Source organism: Coenobita brevimanus, chromosome 78 (genome assembly GCF_032717465.1).
Source record: "Coenobita brevimanus isolate Jiangsu-jjx chromosome 78, ASM3271746v2, whole genome shotgun sequence".
NCBI classification, from domain to species: Eukaryota; Metazoa; Arthropoda; class Malacostraca; order Decapoda; family Coenobitidae; genus Coenobita; species Coenobita brevimanus.
The window spans coordinates 47,577,074-47,601,457 of record NC_137031.1 but is presented as its reverse complement, the minus strand read 5'-3'; the positions used below and the strand labels follow the sequence as shown (position 1 = coordinate 47,601,457).

The 24,384-nt window shown below is 42.7% G+C and overlaps 1 protein-coding gene across 1 annotated transcript; it reads left to right on the top strand.

Annotated features, from left to right (window-relative positions):
- The first annotated feature begins 4,701 nt into the window (after positions 1-4,701).
- On the top strand, positions 4,702-23,911 carry LOC145408834 (uncharacterized). The gene is made up of 6 exons (XM_080279476.1): positions 4,702-5,181; positions 10,689-10,804; positions 11,130-11,218; positions 12,922-13,020; positions 18,097-18,288; positions 23,793-23,911. The coding sequence occupies exons 1-6, from the start codon at positions 4,702-4,704 to the stop codon at positions 23,909-23,911; spliced, it is 1,095 nt and encodes a 364-aa protein (XP_080135602.1).
- The last annotated feature ends 473 nt before the right edge of the window (positions 23,912-24,384 follow it).

The following is a 24,384-nucleotide window of genomic DNA, read 5'->3' as shown; positions in this document are numbered from 1 at the left end:
TGCCGGAAATATGACCGATACACACACACACACACACACACACACACACACACACACACACACACACACAAACGTGCTCACACGTACGCCCATACACTTTAGCCAGAAGCTAGAGGAAGATATAAGTCTGATACCACATGTAGGAAGGGTAGTAGGACAGGAGTGAACAACAGTTAGACAAGGAGAGAACGATAGGGGTCAGGAGAGTGAGAGTAAAGTAGGTGGACTGCAGCTAGAACAAGCTGCTACTAACCATAAGCTACACGGGTCATGCCAAGTTCTTAACTTTTATTCATATAACTATCTCACAATAAACTCTGTCGACCCAAATCTGCCTCCTTCATCATCCCACTTAAAATACGAAGAGGATAACCGAACAGAGAAGGCCTGTACTGACATCTCCTACAACGCCTTACCATTACTCTCTCCTAGTGCCTTTCCCATCGACGATATAACCAGATACCCTTCTCGATAGAATTACACCCCTCGGCTACGTCTACTTACACAACTACTGCCACTCTCCGCTTACGCACTCAGGGTCACGAGAAGAGAAGAGGGTGGTATAGGTTTTCTACCCATGACAGGTTCGATAGGCTTGTTTTTGTACAGACAGGGATTTAATTCACATACTGTTACACTGCAACTGCTCATATATGGCATGTCCGTCACTGTCCTTCCTGGAGAATCATATAATCGAACCACCACATTGCATCCTGTTACACTGCATCTACTTCATACTTAGGGCATCTCCGTCACTTTCCTTCCCGACGAATCGCACAAAAGAATCAGCTATGGACACGCAAATATACAGTACGTAGCTTTCTTTCAGTGACCGAAAGTTAGTTAGCAGACGACAGTGAGAAGTACAAGCAGGGGACGAGAGGATGTTTTTTTTTTTTTTTTTTTTTTTTTTTTTTTTTTTTTACTGTCCCTGCAGCCCATGTTTGCTTCATCCTTGTACAACCTGATCATTAGTATCTAGAATAAGCATTGTATCAATCACTCTGAGTAGCTTAGTGCTCTAATCATGGCTAACCTTCAGTATTACGACAATGTCTGAGAGATTCTTAATAAAGATCTAGAGGCGCTTCAAGATGTACTGTTTCTGCACTCCCGTCACTATCTTCCTACACACACACACACACACACACACACACACACACACATTTAAATTAATAGCCTCCATATACTTTTAGGTAAGTACGTAGCTGTGTGTGTGTGTGTGTGTGTGTGTGTGTGTGTGTGTGTGTGTGTGTGTGTGTGTGTGTGTGTGTGTGTGTGTGTGTGTGTGTGTGTCATCTACCACGAATGGTAAGTTATACAAGGCTGGGAGGGTGGGTTAAAGGGGAGGAGGAAGAAAAAGGAAGGAAGAGGGGAAAGTAGCTGCAAGAATGGTGAGAGAGAGAAGGGGAGGGGATAACCGCAGTGAGAGGAGGGAATTCATGTAGGGTTGCAGGGGGGAGATGGGAAAAGATGAAGGACTGGAGTAAGAGGAAGGATAGTTGGAGGGAGAGGATGAAAGATCTGAAAAGGTGGTATGGTTGAAGGGTTGAAGGAAGAGGGAGAGGAGGATGCAACGTTGGTGTGAACAGATGGAGAATAGGAGGGAGAGGAGGGAATTTTTGAAGAGGAGAGATGCTTGGAGTGAGAGGAAGAGAGAGATAATGAGTTGGAGGGAGAAGAAGGTAGAAATGGAGGGCTGGAGGGAGAGGAGGGCAGAGGTGGAGGATTGGACGGCTGGAAGGGGAGGGGCAGTGTTTGGAGGGTTGGAGGGCGACCAGGGTAGGGACTGATGACTGAAGGGCGGGAAAGGATGGTTGGAGGGAGAAGAGTGGAAAGACTGGAGGGCGAGGAGGGATGGTTGGAAGGAGACGAGGGAAATATCGAAGGTTGAAGGAAGAGGAGGGAAGGTTGAAGGATTGGAGGGAGAGAATGGCAGGGACGGAGGGTTGGAAGGAGAAGACGAATGGTTGGAGGGTTAGATGGAGATAAGAGTAGGGATGAAGGGTTGGAAGGAGAGGACGGAGGTTGGAGGGAGAAGAGGGGAAAGATGGAGGGTTGAAGGAAGAGGAGGGAGGACTGAAGGAAGAGTAGAGGAGGGATGAAGTGTTGAAGGGAGTGGAAGGTAGGGATAGAGAGTTGGAAGGAGAGGAAAAGAAGGATGGAGAACTGAAGGGAGATGAGAAGATGGCTGATGGGGGGGGGGGGGGACGAGGAGATGGCTGTAGCGTTGGAAGCAGTTAGGATGATGATGATGATGATGATGATGATGACCCTTCTGTCCTTCTGTAGCCTCCAGCCTCAGATGAAAGCGAGGGCAAGCCATTTACATTTAGTGATTATCGGGATGTTTGTGGAGGTGGAAATGGTGGTTGTGGTACTGATAGTGCTGGTTCTGAATATGGTAGTGCCAGGTAGTTTACAATGGTAGCGATTATCATGGTAGTGGTGTTGGTCCTCGTGTCGCTATGGTTATGATGATAGTAGGTGTGGTGTGGTGATAGCTGGAGTGTTAGTGGTGATGGTGATAGGAATGTTTGTGGCGGCTGTGGTAATGATGTCAGTGTCAGTGTTGATACTGATAAATGATGGTAGCGGTAATTATGATACTGGCAGTGGTGATTGGTAATGATATATATGGTGATCATAGAGTTCGTGGTAACCATATTAAGGATGACAGTGGTAATAATCGTGGTGTTATCGCCAGTGGTGCCAGTAATAGCAATAAGACATTTGCAACTAAAAATGTTACATTTCTTTTTCATTTCTTTTCTCCTTTTTTATAAATTTTTCCAAGGAACTTCGGGTACATCTGCTGGCATATAATTTCATGAATTTATATCACGAGTGCTGATAAAATGTAAACGCAAATTGCCTTGTGGATTCCTAAAATGTGGGTTGGAGGAACAGGCAGATGAATGAGCAGATCTGTGAAGTATGTAGTGTGGAGAAGTCTTTACTGGGTAATATACGGAAGAGTTCTTGCAATGGCACGACCTTTGAAGCGAAGAGTGAATGAGAGACTTGAAAGAGGACTATGCAAACCGGGTGGTCGGAAGGAGAGACAGAGCAAGTTTAACGTGGAATGACGAACTGACAGACTATATGTGGGTGAACGGTGAGTCGTTGGAGGAGTGGTCGTTGCTGAGTAGGAACTGAAGTATCTGTTGGTTTTTGTATCGAAATTACCATTTACAGGATGAAGTTCGTTGTAACAGACATTTTTATATAAGAGGAGAATGCTTCCATAACAGCAACGGATTATACTATGGGCGACAAAAGTGCTGCCACATCTACTATTCCCTTCCTTGACTTGGAAAATTAGACTCCTGGATCCCAAGCAGCCGACAATGCTAACAATGATCTATGGTGAAATTGAGTCATCAGTAATAATTGCTGCTGATTCATGTAGATGAATGTCAAAGTCCATGGGTAAAGTGAATGAGGAGAGGCAACAGGATTTTTGTTGTCGACCGAATATAACATTGCATCCCTTTACCTGACCGCGGTGACTATCGGAAAAGTAATCTGGCTCCCCCGCTTGGCCTTGAAACCAGGCCACCTGATGACTAATACTTCAGGGATGATGATACTGTTTTACATCCAGCATCTTACTCATTATTTAGCATAACTACGTCTCTTCTAGTGTACTACCCACTTTCTTACCCATTGAATCCGATGATAAATTATTTTTATTTCTCATTATTTTTGCCATACCAGACGGCATAATTAGAATCTAGGAAAACATTTTAAACTTTACGGGGATACACATTACTTTCATTAATTCCTTCAGTAAGCGAGGCCATTCCTAAGTAGATTTTAAATGTTTGGAAAACAAAAATAATCGTAATATATAAGACGGAATCATTTAAATTAGTATTAGTCCTAGTTTGATTCTGGTGGGTAAAATATATGGAGCCTCTGTGGTACAGTCGTAAAGTGTGCGTTTTCGTACACTGAAGAACGAGGGTTCTCTCCCCGCCAGGGTAATAAACTTTGGGAACGTTCTTCATGCCACGTACTGCATTGGCGGACACAAGGGGTGCTGTGGTTGAACCAGTGTCGCATACTGTTAAGTATGCTTGCACCCAGTCGGCTTGCACGGGCCGATTACACTTGGTTCACAGACTACACACACATCCAAAGCCACTCCAACACAACAGTTACACTTACAAGCACTTCTCACCCCACATACAGTCTCTACCAGACAGCCGAAGCCACTTGGTAGAGATACATTGGCTGTATCGTCCCGACTTCGGTAGGGATAGGCCGGTCCTACACTGGACACTCAAGCGGCTGATGAGATGATATATACCCTGTATATATATATATATATATATATATATATATATATATATATATATATATATATATATAATCTAAAAAGCATATACAACGCACTACTTTCAGAATAATTTTGTCGTGTCTTTACCCAGGTCTTTGGGTGTATTGTGCCGACCACAAAATATTTTCTGTGAGTGACATGTTGGTGGTGTTGCAGGTGCGGGTGGCAGCCAGGCAGCGGGCGAGGTGTCCTCAGCAGCAGATGGACCAAGACAAGACCACAGCCGGGGGGAAGGGAAAACTACAGACATCTTCACACCAACATCACCACCGCAAAGCTTTAGCACAACACACAGTAAGCACATACAAGAACAACATAAATTGAATCACGGCTACACCACAACACATTCTTACCACATGGAACAAGATCGAGGTTACACTACAGCACAGCTTCTACACGTGCAACAAAATCAAGGTTACAGCACAACACACTCACAACACATACAACAACACCATCAGCAAAGGCAGATTCTTCATATGAGATCAGAAAACAGTGGACCTGAGTACACAAATAGCAAAGACAGTAGCAGTGAAACATCTGAAGAGAGTGACAGTAAAAGCAGCATCAGAGAGAGGTCAGAGGGAAGCGAAAACGGCGAAGACTCTTTCATGATCATCAAGAAAAGCATAAGTAATATCACAGACGGATCAGTGGACTTCGGAATTTACAATGGGGGGTTCTCGAGTTATCACGGCAGCTTGAGTGAGGATGCAGAGAACGAGAACAACAGCACTGAGGGCCCCCAGATCCTGACCCCTGAGTTTACCCATGTGTCTACGCGGGTCGGCCAAACCACAGTCTTTACCTGCATCGTCACTCATCTTGGCAATAGACAGGTAAGAGACTCAGGTGTTTCAGGTCCCTTATCAGTCTCGTACCCTTTTTGCTCTAACTTGGCCTAAAACTGTCATCTGTCCATTCTGAATAATTATTTGCTACAAGAGATTAACGGTAGAATATGACGCTAACCACGAAGAAGTGCTATGGAAAGTATGAAGAGCCACATTATCTTCTTTTGCTGCCCATGAGATACGAAAATTAGGGTATAAGAGGGCGAAAATCTTGGTCACGTGAAGGTGAAAGAACTACAGTAACCTGGATTAAGGACCATATTACTGGGAGGTGTGGATGAGCGCAAATTTTGGGCGACAATTTCTGACGCATGTGATGATTACAGAACTCGTCTGACCTTTCTGTAGCTTTGCTGACTAAATCGTGTAAGGCGAGACGCAGGCTGATAACATCAACCAGTAAGAACTGCAGGTGTCCAATCAGTGACTGTCAAACATCACACCTTTGCGATCGCAGTTATAATAATACGGCCGTTAGATCATTCTTTCTCAAAAAATAAAATGTCATCAAATATTGCCTGTATTATCCGCGAATAATTAATCATCGCATCATATTTTTTTCTTTGTATATCGACTCTGCGCTGTAGAAAGCCCAACGATGCTGAATGATCATGTACTGTATATATTCAATGTATCAAACTACAGCCAGGAGTTACAAACATATCTCCACGTCCTCCTGTCCTCTGCTGTCAGGTGGTCTTCCCTCCATCCCACACCACTCTCATTAACATGCCACTTCAATTAGGTATTCCATTTCATCCTCGGTCTGTCTCTCCCCTCTTACTTTCGCCTCACTCACATACATTCTCTTAGTCAGTTTTTCACTTTCCAGTCGCTCCAAATAATTTCAAGGTGAAATATATATTACAGGTATAGAATGTTTAAACTGTTATATTATTATCTTGGTAAAGAGTTTATAGTTAGACGTATTTTGCCTAAAAGGTTAAGCACCCCGCCACACACACACAACACACTTCCCACTCTTCCACTCATATCAGTATAATCAATGTGTACACCATCACTGTCATACTCACAGGCGGATGATATCGTGTGGTTGCTAATATATATCAGTAATTAACTGTGTATTGAATCTCATCTGCAGTTTGCAAAAAAGTGTCTATAATAAAATTGATTTATCACGACTGCTTGTCCTCCTGACATTTATTTATATATATATATATATATATATATATATATATATATATATATATATATATATATATATATATATATATATATATATATATATATATATATATATATATATATATATATAAATGAGCCGCGTTGTTTGTTTGTCCTTCAGTCACGCTCAAACCAAGGGCCAGAGACCCCCAGACCCACATGCAGTATATTCTGAATCAGGGTGACCCAAGGATGGTTTTTAGTGTGGTCAATATTCAAATCTGGGTCATTTGAGGTCACCGGTGGAGTGTCTGCGTTTTTGTCGCGGGCGAAGCCGGGTGCCCCTGCAGCCCAGTTTTTGGCATAGAGACTCATTTGACCTCCAGTTCGGACATAACCAATATGAGGTTGACCTCCGAGGTCATTTGAGGTCACCGGTCGGAGGTCATTTGAGGTCACCGGTAATAGGAAACAAGTGCGCACAAATACTGTGCGTTAGTTTGCAAAAGCCGAAATAGAAAGTCCCTCGACCTCTTATAATCCCTCTTCATGAGCATATGAGGTACATGGTCTTGTGGAAGTGGAAAGAAAGATTGAACTGGAATGAATAGGATTAGAGCGTTCGCCTTTTTGGCCCGGTGATGCCGGGTACTCCTTGTAGTACTGTATATATAACAAAAGCATTCTGCATGTAAATACTTACTGAAACTAAGAAATCCCCCATCACTTAGACTGCGTCCAAATCTGGACAGGTTGATGGTTAGTTCTAACTAAGTTCTGCTATGCAAGCCCGTTACCCTGAGGTCGAGGGTGTGCAAAATCTTAACTGTGCTTCCTTGAGGTCATTTGTTGAGTGTCGGGGCAGGCTGTGAAGGAGATTGGGCAGCAGTGAGAGAGGGAAGTGGGTTGAGAAGAGAGTGTTACTTGGTCTCGAGACTTCTATTCTTTCTTATTTATGGATGATATATTAGCCTACACTATATTTTAAGACACTTGGGATGATTCGTAGCACCTCGTCTTTGGCTACCTGGTACTTAATTTGCTTATTTCGCCCTAACATTCGCTTGTATGTTATTAATACTGCTTTGATATCGATATTACCCGCATCAATAGTATTCAGGTTGATTCTGAGGTGTAATGTGAGGAATAAATCGTTAAGGATGAAGTGGCGCGAGATCTCCATAGCCTTTTGGTATACGGCTCACTGCGACATCTTCAAGCATAGATTTAGCCCCTTCAGCCAGAGGTCGTCGTTTCAGTATCTCGTCTTTTGCACAGGTTTCTAGTTCCATCCAGGCCATTTTGTTTAACCCTGGGATAACTTCTGACGGTGAAAAGGTAAGAAACGACCTCCATTTAACATCGTCGCTTCGGAAAATCTCACCAGGTGTAAATAATTTGACAGTGTATAGCAAGAGTAACAAAACATGGCGTCATCGTGGTGAAGGAGTAAATTTGATGTCTTCTCTCTCTCTCTCTCTCTCTCCATACTGTCATGAATTTGCAGCACTGTTCCGTTGATCCCACTCTCACTGTTATCATCATTATCATTACTATCACCATCAGCTCCGTGGTCGTATTCGCCTGATAGAAGTGCTATTATCAACATCATACCTTTTTTTTTCATCATCATCACCATCAGTACTCTTATCAGCTGTATCACCATCATCAACATCTACATGATACTCGTCACCATCAATATCATCATCATTACCAATACCACCCTTTCAACATCAAGCTATCATCCCATCACTCCAATAATGTTCCCTGCAAGACTACCCACACTAATCCCATTGCTCTTGTGGTGGTCAGTAGCACAGACACACTATGCTGTGCGTGTCCAGCCTCCATATCATTAAAACTTCAAGACACCTGCGTTACTCCAACTTTCTGTGCCTGGACGAGTGTCACTGAAATTCTGCTTCGAGGATTAGGTGAGAGACACCTGATTTTTTTTTTTTCCCCTCCGCCTCGGCATACTCACAGTCCGACACAAAGAGGTCGGCCTGTGTAGAGATATGTAGCGCTTGGAAATTATCGTCCAAGATTTTGCCAGGGATCAGGTACTGATGAATAACCCATTCACTACAATACGATTCTCCTAAGCTGAGTGAAATGCATAGTGGTTGCAAGAATAAAGTCGGACAGTGTGAGAGGTTAACGCTTGGAAGTGTTCACCCGAAATTTTGCCAGAAAACTTAATTATACAGTACCGTCGATTTATCCCTTCTCTACGAAAAAGCTCTCCTAAGCTGTAGAATTAGTCTTGTGGCTTTCAAGGACAATATAGAAATGAAAAATCATTTACAAACTCAAACAGTTATAAATTTGAGGCTACAGTTGGTCTCGGTCTAGAAGCACACAATTATTTAGAGTCTGATTTGGTTCGAGTAATTTAACGAGATTGGTATTTTTTTATGGACAATGCAGGACACTTAATCCTTCGTCGTGAGCAAGGCCTGTGTCGCTAAGTCCCGGTCTCTGTTCAGGATTAAACCAAATTTATTTCCCTTGCCCACACAACACCAAACTGGCTCTGGATGGGATGTGTACATCAGGTGTGGACATAAATACTGAATCACTTCATTATGTTAAGCCCTTGAATCGGTGCTGGAGAGGAATGCTTTCATGTGGTGGTACCGATATGACCGAGCGGCTCCACTGCCTGGTTATAATGTCCCTTTTTTTACTTTCCTATCCCCTGAAACAAGGATGACCTAAGTGTGAAAAGTAACTTAAGCCTGCAGTCCGATGGGTCTGCGTTTCAGACAACAGTAACAATAACGACAATAACAACTTGAAATTATTCTCGTTACCTGAAGACGAATTGATTTAGCTTAGAAAGGTCCTCTAGTTTTGAAGCGGATGTTGATGGCTACTTTTAATCCGTCCAGTTCGAAAAGACTTTCTAAACTTACATAAAATAATCTGGAGGTAAGAGAATAAGATGAAATATGCGTCATCGACCTGGCGTGGTTAAGTAGCGAAACAATGAACAGTGGTTCTGGAAGCTCAGCAAGGCAATCTTCGGAGTACAAAAAACTTCTCAGAATATTATGTATTGTTCGACTATAAAGTGGAACGACATTGCTTTCTTCCACTGTACTTCAGATGCGAAGATAAATAACGAGACAGTGGCCATTAATATACAAAACCCAGCTATGCGAACGCTGGAGCACACCAGACTTTCCAGAATATTAGGCAACGTAAGACTTATACAAAATTTCAGCTACAAAAATAGATCGATAGTATGGTCTGCCACCGATGACAGCACAAAGTAATATATGGCTTTCCTCATTTCAAAGGCTGCAATGGATGTCTGCAGCTTGAGATCGATGGCTGTGTTTGTTGATGAGCTGGAGCTCTCAGGAAGATTGATGTCTGTTAATGGGTTTTGACCGGGGCGCTCAATAACCCAGCATTACCAAAGCCAATAATTCCACTGAACCCATCCATAAGAATGACATTTCAGTGTTCACTGTACAATAACATATTTTCTTGCGTCGTCCCACTAGGGGCCTTACTTATAAAGACACCTAACCAATCTACAGCATAAATAAGTTTCCACAGGACTTAACTTTACCCGTAGATAGTTTTGGTTTTCATATCTTGTAATTTTAACACCTACTTGGATAGGAGTGTGAAGTGCTTGGTAGCCGTATCCACAAAGACAAACGTATATACAAGCAATTTTATACAAAAACTTAAAGGAATAAGTGAAAATGAAACCAGCCATTTTAAGTCGCTCTACTTTGATTGTGATGTGAAAATGAAATCAGACAAATTAATATTCACATTAAATAGATTGTGAAGTGTTCCTTACAGTATGAACGAAGACAAACGTAAATACAAGTGGGTCTAGAGTTTAAGCCTAGGAGAGTTTATCAGTACAGTTTCGGTAAGGTACAAGCCTAGCACACCATTTTTTCTTCCTCTCGCATCCAGCTGCCTGTCCACGAACGCTGGGGCGAATCACAGGAACTTTTAAAAGCAGCGATGCAATATTCATGGACCCTCAAAGCAACAGTGTCTCGTGGAAAGCTTTGGTTCGTCAGATGTGTGTGTGTAAGGGAGAGAAAAGAGGTACTGTGGTGTGTGAGAGAGAGAGAGAGAGAGAGAGAGAGAGAGAGAGAGAGAGAGAGAGAGAGAGAGAGAGAGAGAGAGAGAGAGAGAGGCGGAGAAGGAAAGGGAAATGGGAAATGGAAAGGAGGAAGAGAGAGAGAGAGAGAGAGAGAGAGAGAGAGAGAGAGAGAGAGAGAGAGAGAGAGGAATACAGGGAAAGGGGGAAAAATAAGACACATTACTCCCTTACGACACCTTATGAGGAAATAGCCCTAACTTTCACCTGCCTTAATATTATTCCCCAGGTGTCGTGGATCAGAGGACGAGACTTACACGTGCTTAGCTCCGGCCACGTCACCTTCTCGTCCGACTCGCGGCTCAGTGTGTCCCGCCAGGAGGACTCATGGCAGCTCACCATCAGGTAGGGTGGGAGGCAGTGGTGTAGTGGTTAGGAGATTCAGCTTGCAACTGGAAGAATCAGGGTTCATTCACTGGGATGGTGAGACTGGTGAATTTGTCTTAGTCTCTCTGTCTCTGTCTTTGTCAGTCTGTCTGGTCTCTGTCTCCCCTCCTTCCCCCCCCCCCTCTCTCTCTCTCTCCTCAGCAGTATAAATAGGCACCTTAATATAACACTGAAGATTGTGGGTCGTGTTATAAAGGACTCTTAGAAAACCATTTACTTTCTGCCTTCAGGACCTTTGTGTTGTCGGTAGGTGTTAATCGATGCCTTGTTGTTCTTGCCTCAGGTACACTCAGCCACGGGACGCCGGCAGCTATGGTTGCCAGGTGAACACTCGACAGCCCCTCGCAGTCTGGTTCAATCTCACCGTCATGGGTAGGGGTTTGGCATCATTTTTTTTAGTCCGTAGGAATTGCAAGATTAATTCTGAGAGAACTAAAACGTTTGTCTGCAGATTCCATTATTCGTAAGATCGTTTATGGAACAGTTGAGTGAGTTACATGTGACTTACAGTTATGATTCTTTCCTCGTTCATAAAGACCGGATGATTAAAACTGAGATGGCGAAGATGTATTCAGATCACCATAATCTTACGACCATTTATGGAATAGTTGAAGATGTGATATAGGCATAACTTTTCCTCGTTCATATGACTGATATGGGAACGTTTCTGCTTACAGACTAATACTTTCAGGACCCAAGCACATGCAGACAGGCACCTAATATGTAAGAGTAGTTCAACCTGCTTTTAGTAATTAAACTCATTCTGATCACATGCAAATTAACCCCTGCAGCCCGGAAGACATTGTTTTTGTTTGTTTGTTTGTTTGTTTTTTCGCTATGGCCAGGTAATTTTACTAAGCGTGCACTAGGCGTCCTATAGTGCAGGGGTTAACTATGGCTATACCTAATCCTTCCAGTTCAACAAGGCCTTCCTAAGCTGAATGATATTATTTCGAGATGACGGCACTAAACTAACAGACAACACCGTACTGTAGGGCTTTAAGGGTAGAATATGTTGGACATGTAATAGGCGTCCAAACTGAAATTGTGGAACGTGTTCGAGCGAGCAGGCGAGCAAGTCAGGCAGTGTTGAATATCGTCTCATGTGGCTCATCACCTTCCTGTGATTTCCTGACCTGAAAATACTAAAAAGAACTTATTAGATTACACCAAAAACATTCCATCACACTTCCTAAAACCAATACTCCTCTTGTATTAATTTCAGGTCTAGGGCTTGGGACTTAGCAGGTTAATAATGACTTAGCTTTAGCTCACTCACAATAATTACTTTCACCAAATCTCTCGGTGCGCTCCGATTCGTAAATCAGAATTTCGGAGTTTCTTTCGTCTATCAGGTATTGCATTAGTCTGACTCAGATTCAGCCAAAAATTTCCAAAAAAAAGCCAAACAGAAGGTATTATTTGTTTTGAAAAGGCAAAACCTGGTTGCTCTCAGCAATCGTCGGAAAATACTGCTGCGCTACTCACGCAACCTTAGACCGTTACTTCTTGCACAGCCGGCTGTTATGTTAATCTGCCTTATAAAAAATCGTTTCCTCGATTTACGGAGAAACTATTAGGAATAACGGGTTGTCTATGAATAACTGAGGATTTTTATGCGATTTCCAAATTGGTGTCTATCTTTCTTGTAACTTCAAAATTGGCTGAGATATCCAAAAAAGTTCGTTACTGTACTATAGAGTTGCCCTCCCGACCCCTCCTCCATTTCTAATTGTTGATGCGATGAATCTTTCGCTCGGGTACATATGTTGGGGGTCCAAACTGTGACTAAATTTGGTGTTCTCGCTCTCTTCGCTCGCTCGAACAATAAGTATGTAACAGATTTCATGTCAGTTCCATTTCAAATTCTCAGTCACTGTGAAGCACAACACCAGCCAGGTCACTTTGAGTGAACAGAAACTAAACAGAGGAAGCCAGAAATTAAAGAACATAAACCATCAACTGTGTGACTCAGAACACCAGCACCTTGGGTGAAAAACAATTTAAAAAATGATGTTGGTGATGATGGTCCCTACTTCTCTTCCCACTTAAACCATCTCTTTCTGTCCCATCAGAGGCCCGTGCTCGGATACTGGGAAAGGAGAGTGTGTATGTGCAGGCGGGCAGCACAGTCACCCTACGCTGTGTTATCAGAGAGCCTTTGGTCATACCAGGTTAGTCATGCATTACGGTATTTTCTTTACCTCTCCTCTGTTTCGTGTGTTTCTGTTTCCCTCCAACTTGTCTTCCTTTCTCTCACTCCTTTCTTATTCTGTCCACTGTTATTGTCCTTTCTATTCCTTTCTCGCTTGTCTCCCTCTCTCTTATTCCTCGCTTGCTCTCTCCTCTGTCTTGCCTCTCTCTATCTCTCCTCTGTACCCCTGTATCTCTCCTCTGCCTGTCTCTCTCTGTATCTCTCCCCTTTGTCCTCCTTCCTTTCAGTCTGTTCCTTCTCGCTCTTTTCTGTTTCTGTATTTTCTGTTTCTCTCCGCATGTCTTCCTTGCTCTCTCTTCTTCTTTCTCTCCTCATGGTTTCCTCCCTGTCGCTCCGTTCCTCACTATCTGGGTTTCCCTTCCCTCACTCTTTCTTTACCCCTCTATTTCCGTCCTGTCTGTTTCTCCCCCTCTTGGTTCCCCCTCTCTCATCCCTTTCTTTCTCTCTCTTGTCTCTGTCTTTTCTATTTCACTCCCTGTTGTCTCCCTTTCTCCCAAGTACTTTCTTATTCTTCCTCTGAATCCTGGATGTGCAATCACCCTACATAAGCAGGGGACGTTTGGTCATGTCAAGTTAGTGGTGCATCTTAATACGTGTTCTTGTTCTCTCTCTCTCTCTCTCGTACTATTTTTTTCAGTGCTTTTCCTTTCCTTTTTCTTTTCCAGGCCATCTACAACCCATCCTGCAGGCCTGACATTCCAATTCCTTGCTTCAGTGTGTCTGCCTCTCCCTTCCCTCTTCAATACTTCTCTCTGTTTCTTCATGCCTTTGCCTCCATGCTCTCCTGCTGCTCTTTGACTGTTTCTCAATCGCACTATTTCTCCTCATATCTTTTTTCCTGTGTGTGTGTGTGTGTGTGTGTGTGTGTGTGTGTGTGTGTGTGTGTGTGTGTGTGTGTGTGTGTGTGTGTGTGTGTGTGTGTGTGTGTGTGTGTGTGTGTGTGTGTGTGTGTGTGTGTGTGTGTCGTCAAGGAGACATGGGGGTTATGTGGGGTCAATTGCTCTCTCTCCTCGATTTCTTTCCCTGTTTGTCTGCCTGACTGCCCTCTCTCTCCCTCTTTCTCCACACACACACACACACACACACACACACACACACACACACACACACACACACACATCAAAGAAACACCAGGTTACATACACACATATACTACTTAGACTCTTGGTTCTTTTAATTATGGTCGGTCTCATTATTTATAGTCTTGTGTGTCATTATCAAAACCTGGTTCGAGAAGGTGTAAGATAAACTTCTAATTTTTGCCGCTCAGTTATGGAACACCTCTGACTGTTAGATGTGGTTAGCCTAGATCTCATCGCAAAGCATATTCGGTAAGGATAAAGAGACAGGCGTGTTCCTTTATCATCACAGGCTTCAGAAATTATCAACAGAAAATTCAGGCATGTCCAATTGTTTGCCCTTATAGTCAAACCCCCTTGACTGTGATGATTAGTTCATTCTTTCCCTACCTGAGGACAATGTTATCTAGTTCTGGAATGCCGTCTAGCACTGCAAGGGATTATAAATGTTATATCAACCCATCCGTTTCCAAAGTTCACCCCTAATCTGCCACACCGTCTGGCAAAAGCAAGAATAAATCAAGACGCCATCAGAGAGTTCAAGACCCGCGCAAACCGACTGTCTGAGGGCCGAATATTTGATTTTTGCTTGTGAACTTGACATTCCACAAATCGCTCTCCAAATCTTATTTCTTCATTCTTGCATAACTCTTCTAGTAACCTTGGTTCAAATAAGATCGAAAGTATCTGAACTGGCTTTGGCCAGTGACTTTAACACTTTGACTTGTCCCTGTAACCTTGACATATGACTAAATTGTTTTCAAAATTGCTACTCTATATTCTTGGTTTAACTGAAATAATTAAACTTCAGTCGACATGGGTTAAAACTGCCAATGTTCATCTAGCCATATGACCCAGATCTTTGAAAATTTGCTTTAAAACATAATAAAGCAACACATGGGATGAAGTTTGATTTTGCCCTGACTATTCTTGAAACAAAATGCCTTTGTTATTGCCCGATTCTTAACCCTCCCTCAAGTTTGACTGAAAACAGATCAACACTGTTTGAGAGTACCTTGTCCTGTGACCTTGGCCTTTGACCATTATCTGTGACCTTGACCTTTGACTCGTTGTTCACAAAATTGTTTCCATTTATTCCGTTCTAACCACAGCTCTTCCACAAAGTTGGGTCTGAACATATCAAAACTAATTAAATTAACTTGTGACCATGAATTTTGACCTACTGTTCTAAAAAAAAAAAAAAAAATCCTTGGCTGGCCCATAATCCTTCCAACAGTTTTAACTAAAATTGTTTAAGTTATTTTGCTAACAGTCACACACGCGAGCCGAACTGGGGTCTTGCAGAATACCATGAACTTTGACTAAGCGTTCTCAAAATTTAGTAACTTCATTTCTAGCTTACTCTCACCCCTTCCCCAAGTTTGGTCTTAATTGGATTAAAACCGCGTCGCTCAAAACATAACATCCTCGTTCGGTCAGCGGGCATTTGTTAAAATATACATCAAAGGATTATGATTCAATACATACTGTCTAATTACAGGAGTCTTAAAATAGAATAGCAAAGCATGACGGCATGAGAGGTCAGGTGCGTCTCTCTCTCTCTCTCTCTCTCTCTCTCCATCTTTTCCTTCGACTCTCCCCCTCTCCATTTTCTTCTTTTACATATTCTGCCTTTTATTTCCCTTCCCCTTCATGTGATTGCAACAGTCCTTCATATTCCTTCCCTCCCTGTTTCTCTTTTCTCCCTTTCTCTTCCTTTCTTCCAGGTGTCCCTCCCTCCATCTCCCACTTTTAAATATTCCTCCTTTTTAGTTTGCTCTTTGCTTTCATGGGACTGCCTCTTTCTGTCTCTCTCTGTCTCTCTCTGTCTATCTGTCTGTCTCTCTCATTTCCATTTTTCCTTAACAATTCTTTTCGCCAATTTATCTTTCCAGTTCCTGTCCCTCTCTTGTGATTACTTCTTTATTATCTTTCATTCGCTCACTCCCTTTTTCTCTTTATCATTTACTAATTTACTTTCTCTTTCCAATGGCTTCCTTTTCACTGAAGGTAAGTTTCTTGTTCCATTTCTTTTGTTCTGTTTCACATCCTTTTACATTTAATATGATCCTCTCTCTCTCTCTCTCTCTCTCTCTCTCTCTCTCTCACACACACACACACACACACACACACACACACACACACACACACACACACACACACACACACACACACACACACACACACACACGCACACGCACAAACCGTGAATTTAGCTTTGTATCTGTGTATTCAGGTATGAACGTATCAATCTACCTCATTATCTGTTTATCAGTCTGTCTCTCCCTTTCTACTTCCTTTTTTCCCGTCTCCTTGCCTTATCCCTGCCTTTCCGTTTTTCCTCTCTCTTTTACTTAATATATATATATATATTGTTTTACGTCCCTCTCCATTGATGTTACCTTCGCACTCTGCCTTTCACCATCCACCACTTGACTTTTGTTTCTCTTAATTTCCTTCACACTACCTCCTTCTCCCCTCTTCCTCTCTCTCTCTCTCTCTCTACCTGCCTACCTACCTACCTTCCTACAGTACCTACCTACCTATCTCACTCTTTGCTTTAAATGGAAATGTTATGAATATAGTTGTGTTTGTATATATATGTGTATATGTGTATGTAATTATGTATACAGTATATGTAGGTGGAAATGTTTGTGTATGTGTATGTATGTATGTATGTATGCATGCATGTACGGTATGCGTGTGTGTGATGGGAGGGTTTACAATCTCACTGCAATACTTTTTCTTGTTTCTTCACTGTTTTGTATTCTGATTCCTCGTTACCTCTCACCCTTCATCCAGTAGTTAGCAAATATCATGTTACTTTTATTTCATGCCATTTTACAGGGCTTGTCAATATCATGCTCCTTTTTTTTTATTTATGGAGTCATTATATTATCCATTTTGATTTCGTAGTACTCAGTCGACATATTCTCACCACTGTTTCAGAATATTGTCTCTCCTTTACCTCCTTTCTTCACTCATAACTTTTGCCTCTGTTACATCTTTCATTATGATACACTTTATCTCTGTTACCTGGTTTCATTGTGGTTGTACCCTGCATGATTGACAAGGAAAGCAAACATCGCCCCACACTGCCACACACAACCGTCTCTTTACAAATTCATGTACCTATTTCAGGGGCGACTAGACTGGGATAAAGAGACCCTGCCGTATACCTGGCCACCAGGACGTAGGTTCAGTTTTTAGGTGTCGTATCAGGGGATATGATTGGTACTTCACAAAAATTCATTATTGAGCAGAGTCCCTCCTGTAGTCACCGTGTTGTATTCCTTAGGTGGTTCATATTGTGCGTCCCCTTCACTTTCGTCGACTTAATTTTCTGTTGTATTCCCGCTGCTATCATACAGTTTTATTCAGTCTTAGACAGACCTCTCGTAATGAGGGTGAAAACGAATGCTATGTCTAACTCCTCCTTTTCGAAAAGTCCCCCCTACGATAATTAAAATCGTCTGGTGGTAGCATACATAAAATAATGATCCCGTCATCTGACTTAAGGTGTTAATTGACAACTTGCGGGTCGTGGGCTACTGGGAATTAAAAAATATCAGCACTGATATTATTCGTTGTATCAGTATAACTCTTGCTAGAAATAGGTACCTGTCTTGTGAAAGCAGCTTTGACATAATCTCCAGTACTTACTGAACAATTTTATGCTTCGATTTAGCCGTAAATAAGGAAAATAATAGGCAATTACTCAAGCATTATGAAAAGATGGACGGTCTTTGATATTACACTTTCCTTATTAGCTGCAAAATTGAAGCATAGCATTGTTCAGCAAGTACCTGCGATTTTGACTAAGCCTTTTTTACGCGATATTTTTCTATTCTAAACGCGAATTGTGTTAATACTACGAAAACGATTAATGTCGATATTTTCAACTTGTAGTCCAAAGCTTGCAAGCAGCCTATTCTAAGATTTTCTCTCTCTCTCAGGCCTAGTGCTATGGTACCACAACGACCGTCTGGTGGAGCGCGAATCAGGTCGTGTGCAGGTGGTCACTGAGGTCACCAACATGACCACCTCCACTCTCAGCCTCTCACCAGCAGTCTATCACGACTCCGGCAACTACTCCTGTTGGCCCTCAGCGGGTCGACCCCACACGGTTCACGTACATGTCATAAAAGGTGAGTTGAGTCATTTGTTTCCAGAATTCTCTTTTCTGTCCTCTGTATATAGCGTCTTTCTCTTTCCCAGTTTCTCCACGCGAGCAAATCCCTTCCTCAGTCCGCAGGGTTTCCAGTAATATTTATATTTGATGCTCGGTTTCCAGCGCCTCACTAGCGTTCAAAATTCATCCAGCGTCCCTTCATCTGTTGCTCCACTGAACCTGAAGATTGACATGTTCATTGAATCCTGGGACTCGGTTTTCATTTAACCATTCACTCCAGTGATGTGTTTTTCGTCTTTTTCTTCAGACTATTTTCTTCTTTAGAAAAGGGAGATAATCACGTTGTGAAGAGAAGTTTCTGTTTTATTTTTCGTACGGCTATTTTCAGGTCAAGGAGGGAAGCCAGGTTGTTAAGAGATCTGTGGGGATTGCTTCTAATATTTCGAGTTCCGTTTCTACAAAATCGTGTCTCCATGTTAACGAAATCATCTAGAGATATAAAAAATTAACTCTCTCTCTCTGCATGTAGGCCCTATGCATATATATATATATATATATATATATATATATATATATATATATATATATATATATATATATATATATATATATATATATATATATATATTTTTTGGGGGGAGGGAATTTTACTCCATGTTCCCTTTTTTTCGACAAGGGCTAAGGCGTTGCCCCTGGGTAGTGGTCTTTGGTTTGGAGCGTGTAGCACCATATGACTGCATGTCCTTCCTGATGTCTACCAATGACCCTTGGGTGGACTCGAACTTTCAACCCTTCGGCTAGAGTGGAGCGATCTAACTGAGCCACGGCTGCTCAGTAATAATGATAATAATAATAATAATAATAATAATAAATAATTATAATAAGAAACCATATGTTCAGTTTCTTCTTGTGCATTCATAGAAAACATGGAAACTGCATACCAAATCCTCCTATTTGCAGTCCGATTTGAAAGAATTATAAACTAAACCTTGCCATAAAAGACGTCCGTGACCGCTTAGGCATGATGGGATACCAGTCGTGTAAAAAAATATATTTGCTGAGAAGTGGTGATAGCCCAGGATGCACTCAGCGAGCAGTAGTAGTAGTGTAATAGTAGTGGTAGTAGTAGAATGGTAGTAATGGTAGTAGTAGTAGTACTGGAGTAGTAATAGTAGTAGTTGTAGTAGTAGTAGTAGTAGTAGTAGTAGCAGTAGTAGTAGTAGTAGCAGTAGTAGTAGTAGTAGCAGTAGTAGTAATAGGAGAAGTTGGCGGATGGGAACCCATGCTACAAAATGTACTGTGATAACAAAGGGATATCTGCCTTTCTTTCCCTATTTTGTATTATAATAAGCTTTGGAGAGCGGCTGTCTGTCCCCCCTAAAAATAAGGTGGGAAGTTGTATATAGTGGAAGTCATTACAGAGGAACCAGAGAAACTGACCAGAGAATTTTCTGTGAAATTATTGTAGTAACTTTCCCCTATTTCTGATCGGTTTTATTTTTGAGTGGCGGCCCGACCCCTAAGAATTATTGGTGAGGATGACCTCCCCAAATATCGCACTGTGGGTGAGAGTCCATTGTGCATCATGTACTAAAATATCAAAGCCATATCTGCCCTGCTTTTACTATTTCTGATTATTTTTAATTTGGTAAAGGGGCTGATGCCCCCTAGAACTCATGGTTGGAGAACTACAAATGGTGTAAGAAGTTAGGAGCAACCAGACTAACTTCATCTGGAAAGTTCATCCATCAAAAAGCACGCAGGAATTATGGCACAGAAACACAGACAGACAGACTGACAAACAGACAGGCTGAATTTCTTGCAACAGTATAGGGGCAGTTGCCCAGACTTATAACATCCTGCTTCACAGGATGGATAATAATAATAGTAATAATAATAATAATAATAATAATAATAATAATAATAATAATAATAATAACGGTGACGATGATGATAATGATGACGATGATGATGATGATAATGATGATGGATGATGATGATGACTGTAACAATAGTGGCTTTGCTCCCGCTTGGTGCTGGAAAACTTTAATGGATTTTTTTCAGCGACTCTTCGTTTTCTCTTAGCTTTCCCACTTAATATCCTTTTTCTTCATTAAACTTTCTCTCCCTCCCTGGCTTCCATCCGTTCTCACTAATTCTTCTTCCCGTGTCTCCTCTTTCGTCTCCTTTTCCCTCTTGCCTTCGCTCCTTAGTTATCAGCCACTGCATTTTCCTCTTTCCCTCTCAGTCCCTTCCTCTCTGGTTTCCTTCTCAGAACTTCCGACATTTTCCCTTTTTTCGGAACGAGTCCATCCCAACTGTGCACAAGTGTTCACAAACTTCCTCACCGTCTGCATCATTGAGCGCAGTTTGTAATGGTTTAGCTGAGCCTGAACTGTTATTGTGATCTGTATCAATTACTGATAATGTTTGTTCTTATTCTTGTGGCCGCAGACTCATTTGAAACGTGAAGCCGGTGGTCTGCAAACTGAAGTTGCCCTCTTCTTGCAAACCAGCATCTTCCTTTTGGGGGATAAAGAGGGAACTGTGGCGCTACTGGGCTATACCGATGCCACCACGTGAATCATAATCAGAATAAAAACACTTTAACCTATGGGGATGAAGTAAGGACCAGATGAAAAGAATATTTTGAAAGCTTGATGAATGAGAATAGAGAGGGCAGAGCGGCTGTAAGCATGATTGGTTTTGGGAGTGTGCAGAGAAGGAATGTAATGCCAGGAAACGTGACACTCGCACAGATGAAGGACGCTGTGAAGCGGCTGAAAAATGGGAAAGCAGCTGGGATTGATGAGGTGTATGCAGAGACGATTAAGTGTACTGGAGGCAGCGGAATGAAGTGCTTGGTGGAGATATGCAAGAAGGCATGGTTGAGTGACACTGTGCTAGCAGAGTGGAAAAAGGTTGTGATTGTACCACTGTACAAAAATAAAGGTGAGCGGAGCGAGTGCAAGAATTATCGTGGCATGAGTTTGTTGAGTGTGGTAGAGAAGGTATATGGAAGAATTGTTGTGGGGAGGGTGAGAAAGATGTCGCAAGTCCTAGCGCGTGACCAACAGGGTGGTTTTGGAAGTGGCAGAGGATGTGTGGATCGGGTATTTGCGGTGGGACAGATGGTGTAGAGGGCTTGTGAGAAGGACAATAAGGTTTTTGTGGCATTCATGGATCTGAAGGAAGCATACGACGAGGTGGAGAGAGAGGGGTTGCGGAGGGCTTTGCGCATGTGCCGTGTGGGTGGTGAGCTGCTTGGTGCCGTCGAGAGTTTTTGTAATGGTAGGTGAAACATGTGTGGGGGTTGATGGGCATCTGAGTGAGTGGTTCGCGGTCGGTGTGGGCGTGCGGCAAGGTTGTGTGTCTCCGTGGTTGCTCATTATATATGTGGATTGGGTGGTGAGAGGAGTGGGAGCACGAGTGAAGGAGAGGAGGATGGCATTGGTAGTGAATGGTGATGGATGGAATGTCTCAAATTTGTTTTATGTTGATGATGCAATGCTACTTCCAAGCACCGGACAAGAACTTGATAGACTATGCAGAGTTTTGCTGAGGTCTGTGAGCGTCGTACTTTGAAAGTAAATGTAGTCAGAGTAAGGTGATGGTTACTGAGAGAGAACGTGACTCCCAGTGCAATGTTACAGTGAATGGAGAGAGACTGGAATTGGTGAGAGAGTTCAAGTACCCGGGTACAGTGATGGAAAGGGGAGGAGGGTGTGCAAGAGAATTGGAAAGTGGAGTGACACATGGAGGGAAGGTTGCTGGTGCAGTGAGGGCCTTGATGAGAAACGGAGGCTTGAGTGTTGCAGCTGCATGAGGCTTACATGAAGGAGTGTTGGTGCATACTTTAGCATATGGATTTGAGACTATGGTGTGGCATGAGAATGAAAAGTTAAGAGTGAGAGCAGTGGAGATGGGACTGCTGAGGAACGTATGTAGAGTACGGAGAGTGGAGAGGAAACGAAATAATGTGAATCGTGAAAGATGTGGAGTGAGGAAGTCTGTGGACACCAGAATCGAAGAGAGTGTACTGAGATGATATGGTCATGTGGAGAGAATGGATGACAATAGAGTGGTGAAAAAGGTATATCTAAGCGAATTTGAAGGAGGGAGGAAGCGAGGTAGGCCAAGGAGAAAGTGGAGGGATATGGTGGATAAGTGTGTGAGGAAGAGAGGTATGGAAGTCGGTGAGGCTAGGGAACTGACAAGATATCGAGCTGGAAGGATGAATATTGTGAGGAGAAGTGCATGATCAGAGATTTGTGTGTGTGTGTGTGTGTGTGTGTGTGTGTGTGTGTGTGTGTGTGTGTGTGTGTGTGTGTGTGTGTGTGTGTGTGTGTGTGTGTGTGTGTGTGTACAGAGTGCTGAAAGGAGTCTCTGATGAAGGGGAACATTCTATTTTCCTTGTTGCATCCGAATGTGGGTATGGATCACGCATCCCATGTCCTGAGGGCCAGTTGTCTATACACACAATAGATGGCCGACCGCTTATACTGCTTGATGCTGGGGCTATACAATTCAGGACTGTTGTGACTGTGTTAATTCCTTGAGCTCTGGGCCATATTTTATTTTCTTGCTCTTTCCTGACGCATTTGTTTATGTATTCATTTGTAACTACCTATTTATTTGTTTGAGCTGGGAGAGAATATTGTAACTGGAATGGTTAGAATATCTCATGGTCCCTGTCACTGTTAGTAGATTCTTCCTAATATGATGCAAGAATGAATAAAATGAATATTACGTCCTCTGGCTGAAGAGATGAACGCGGGTGTTTTATGACATGTCTGTGAGTAGTGTGAAAGAGAGATGACGCAGTTTTAAATGAGCTAAGATCCGTCAAATACCCCGTGCTTCAGTTGGGATCAGTGTTACGATAACATGAATTGCAGTTCATTCCTTAACCACTTGCCCGCCACCTCCCCATATCCCTTTCAATACAGTTGTAGTACGTCCACCTTAACTTGGAGGAGATTTTCCTCCTTTGAGGCTTATTACCCGAAGTTCGATGACGGAATAAGACATTACTGTGGCTCCCCATGCTTTCTGAAACAGCTCTTCGTGATTAGTGTTATGTCTTAGTTAGTCTCTTGTTACATTTCAGCATTCAAAAAGGAAAGATGGCAATTTTAAAACAAAGATAAATGTATACAGTTTGGAACAGTTAATAAAACTTACACTTATGAGAAGTGTAGCCGAGTGCGTGAAGAGAGGGCTAAGTGCTAAAAGATTCTAAGATCAGCCCTCAGCACTTTATGAGCATGGTCTAACAGTATCTTTTAGGGAGACTGATTTGGTAGCAAGTGTTGTCCTGTCTCATACTGTGAAATAGGAGTTAATACAAGAAAGCTGAGGAAGGAAGGACTTTGAAAAGACGGTGAAGGGTGAAGAGAAATCCAGGTAATAGGAATGTTGTATTCACAGGCCAAGATCAATTGATATAAGCTACACTTACAATGTTATTTATTTATTTATTTTTTTTAATATTTTGGTCTTTCCTCCCCTTACCCACAGGAGACCCACCTGCTGCCATGCACCACGGGAGCGGTGTCCCCTCAGCCCCGACACCACTACTGCTGCTGTCCTCTGTGCTGGCCAGCCCCCTGATGCTGTTGCTGCAACTGTTCACCTGACCGACCCACACCCTCTTCCTCTCGCCTTCAAACCCCCACCCTTCTCCTTACCCTCATCTTTGCCCTCGCCATCACCCCCACTCCTTTTATTCCCCCAGCCTCGCTCCCCTCATTCTTTCACCTTCACCCTCTCATACCTTTACACTGTTACATACACCCTCGCTCTCACCCTCAACCTCACCCTCACCCTCGTCCTCGCCTTCACCTCTCACTCTCACTCACTCCCTTTCACAGCAATCCCGGCAACAACACAGAGTCACAGCACTTGTGATAACAGAGAGAACAGAGGAGAAGTAGAGAAGAGTGAGGAAACGTGCAGCATAGTGACATTAGAGGCAACGCTGACATCATCGCAACACTGACAGTACTTATACAATCAGCATCACGTGTGCTGTCACCATCACGTGTACTGCCAGTATCGCATGCACATTAATCACGCGCATTACCAACAGATCGAACAACATCAATATCCC

What these genes read in the sequence shown, in the direction of transcription:
- LOC145408834 (XM_080279476.1), top strand. Translation starts at nt 4,702, where the DNA reads ATGGAACAAGATCGAGGTTACACTACAGCACAGCTTCTACACGTGCAA. An exon ending in CTCATCTTGGCAATAGACAG is followed by an intron (nt 5,182 to 10,688) that starts GTAAGAGACTCA and finishes ATTATTCCCCAG; the next exon opens with GTGTCGTGGATCAGAGGACG. An exon ending in AGAGCCTTTGGTCATACCAG is followed by an intron (nt 13,021 to 18,096) that starts GTTAGTCATGCA and finishes TCTCTCTCTCAG; the next exon opens with GCCTAGTGCTATGGTACCAC.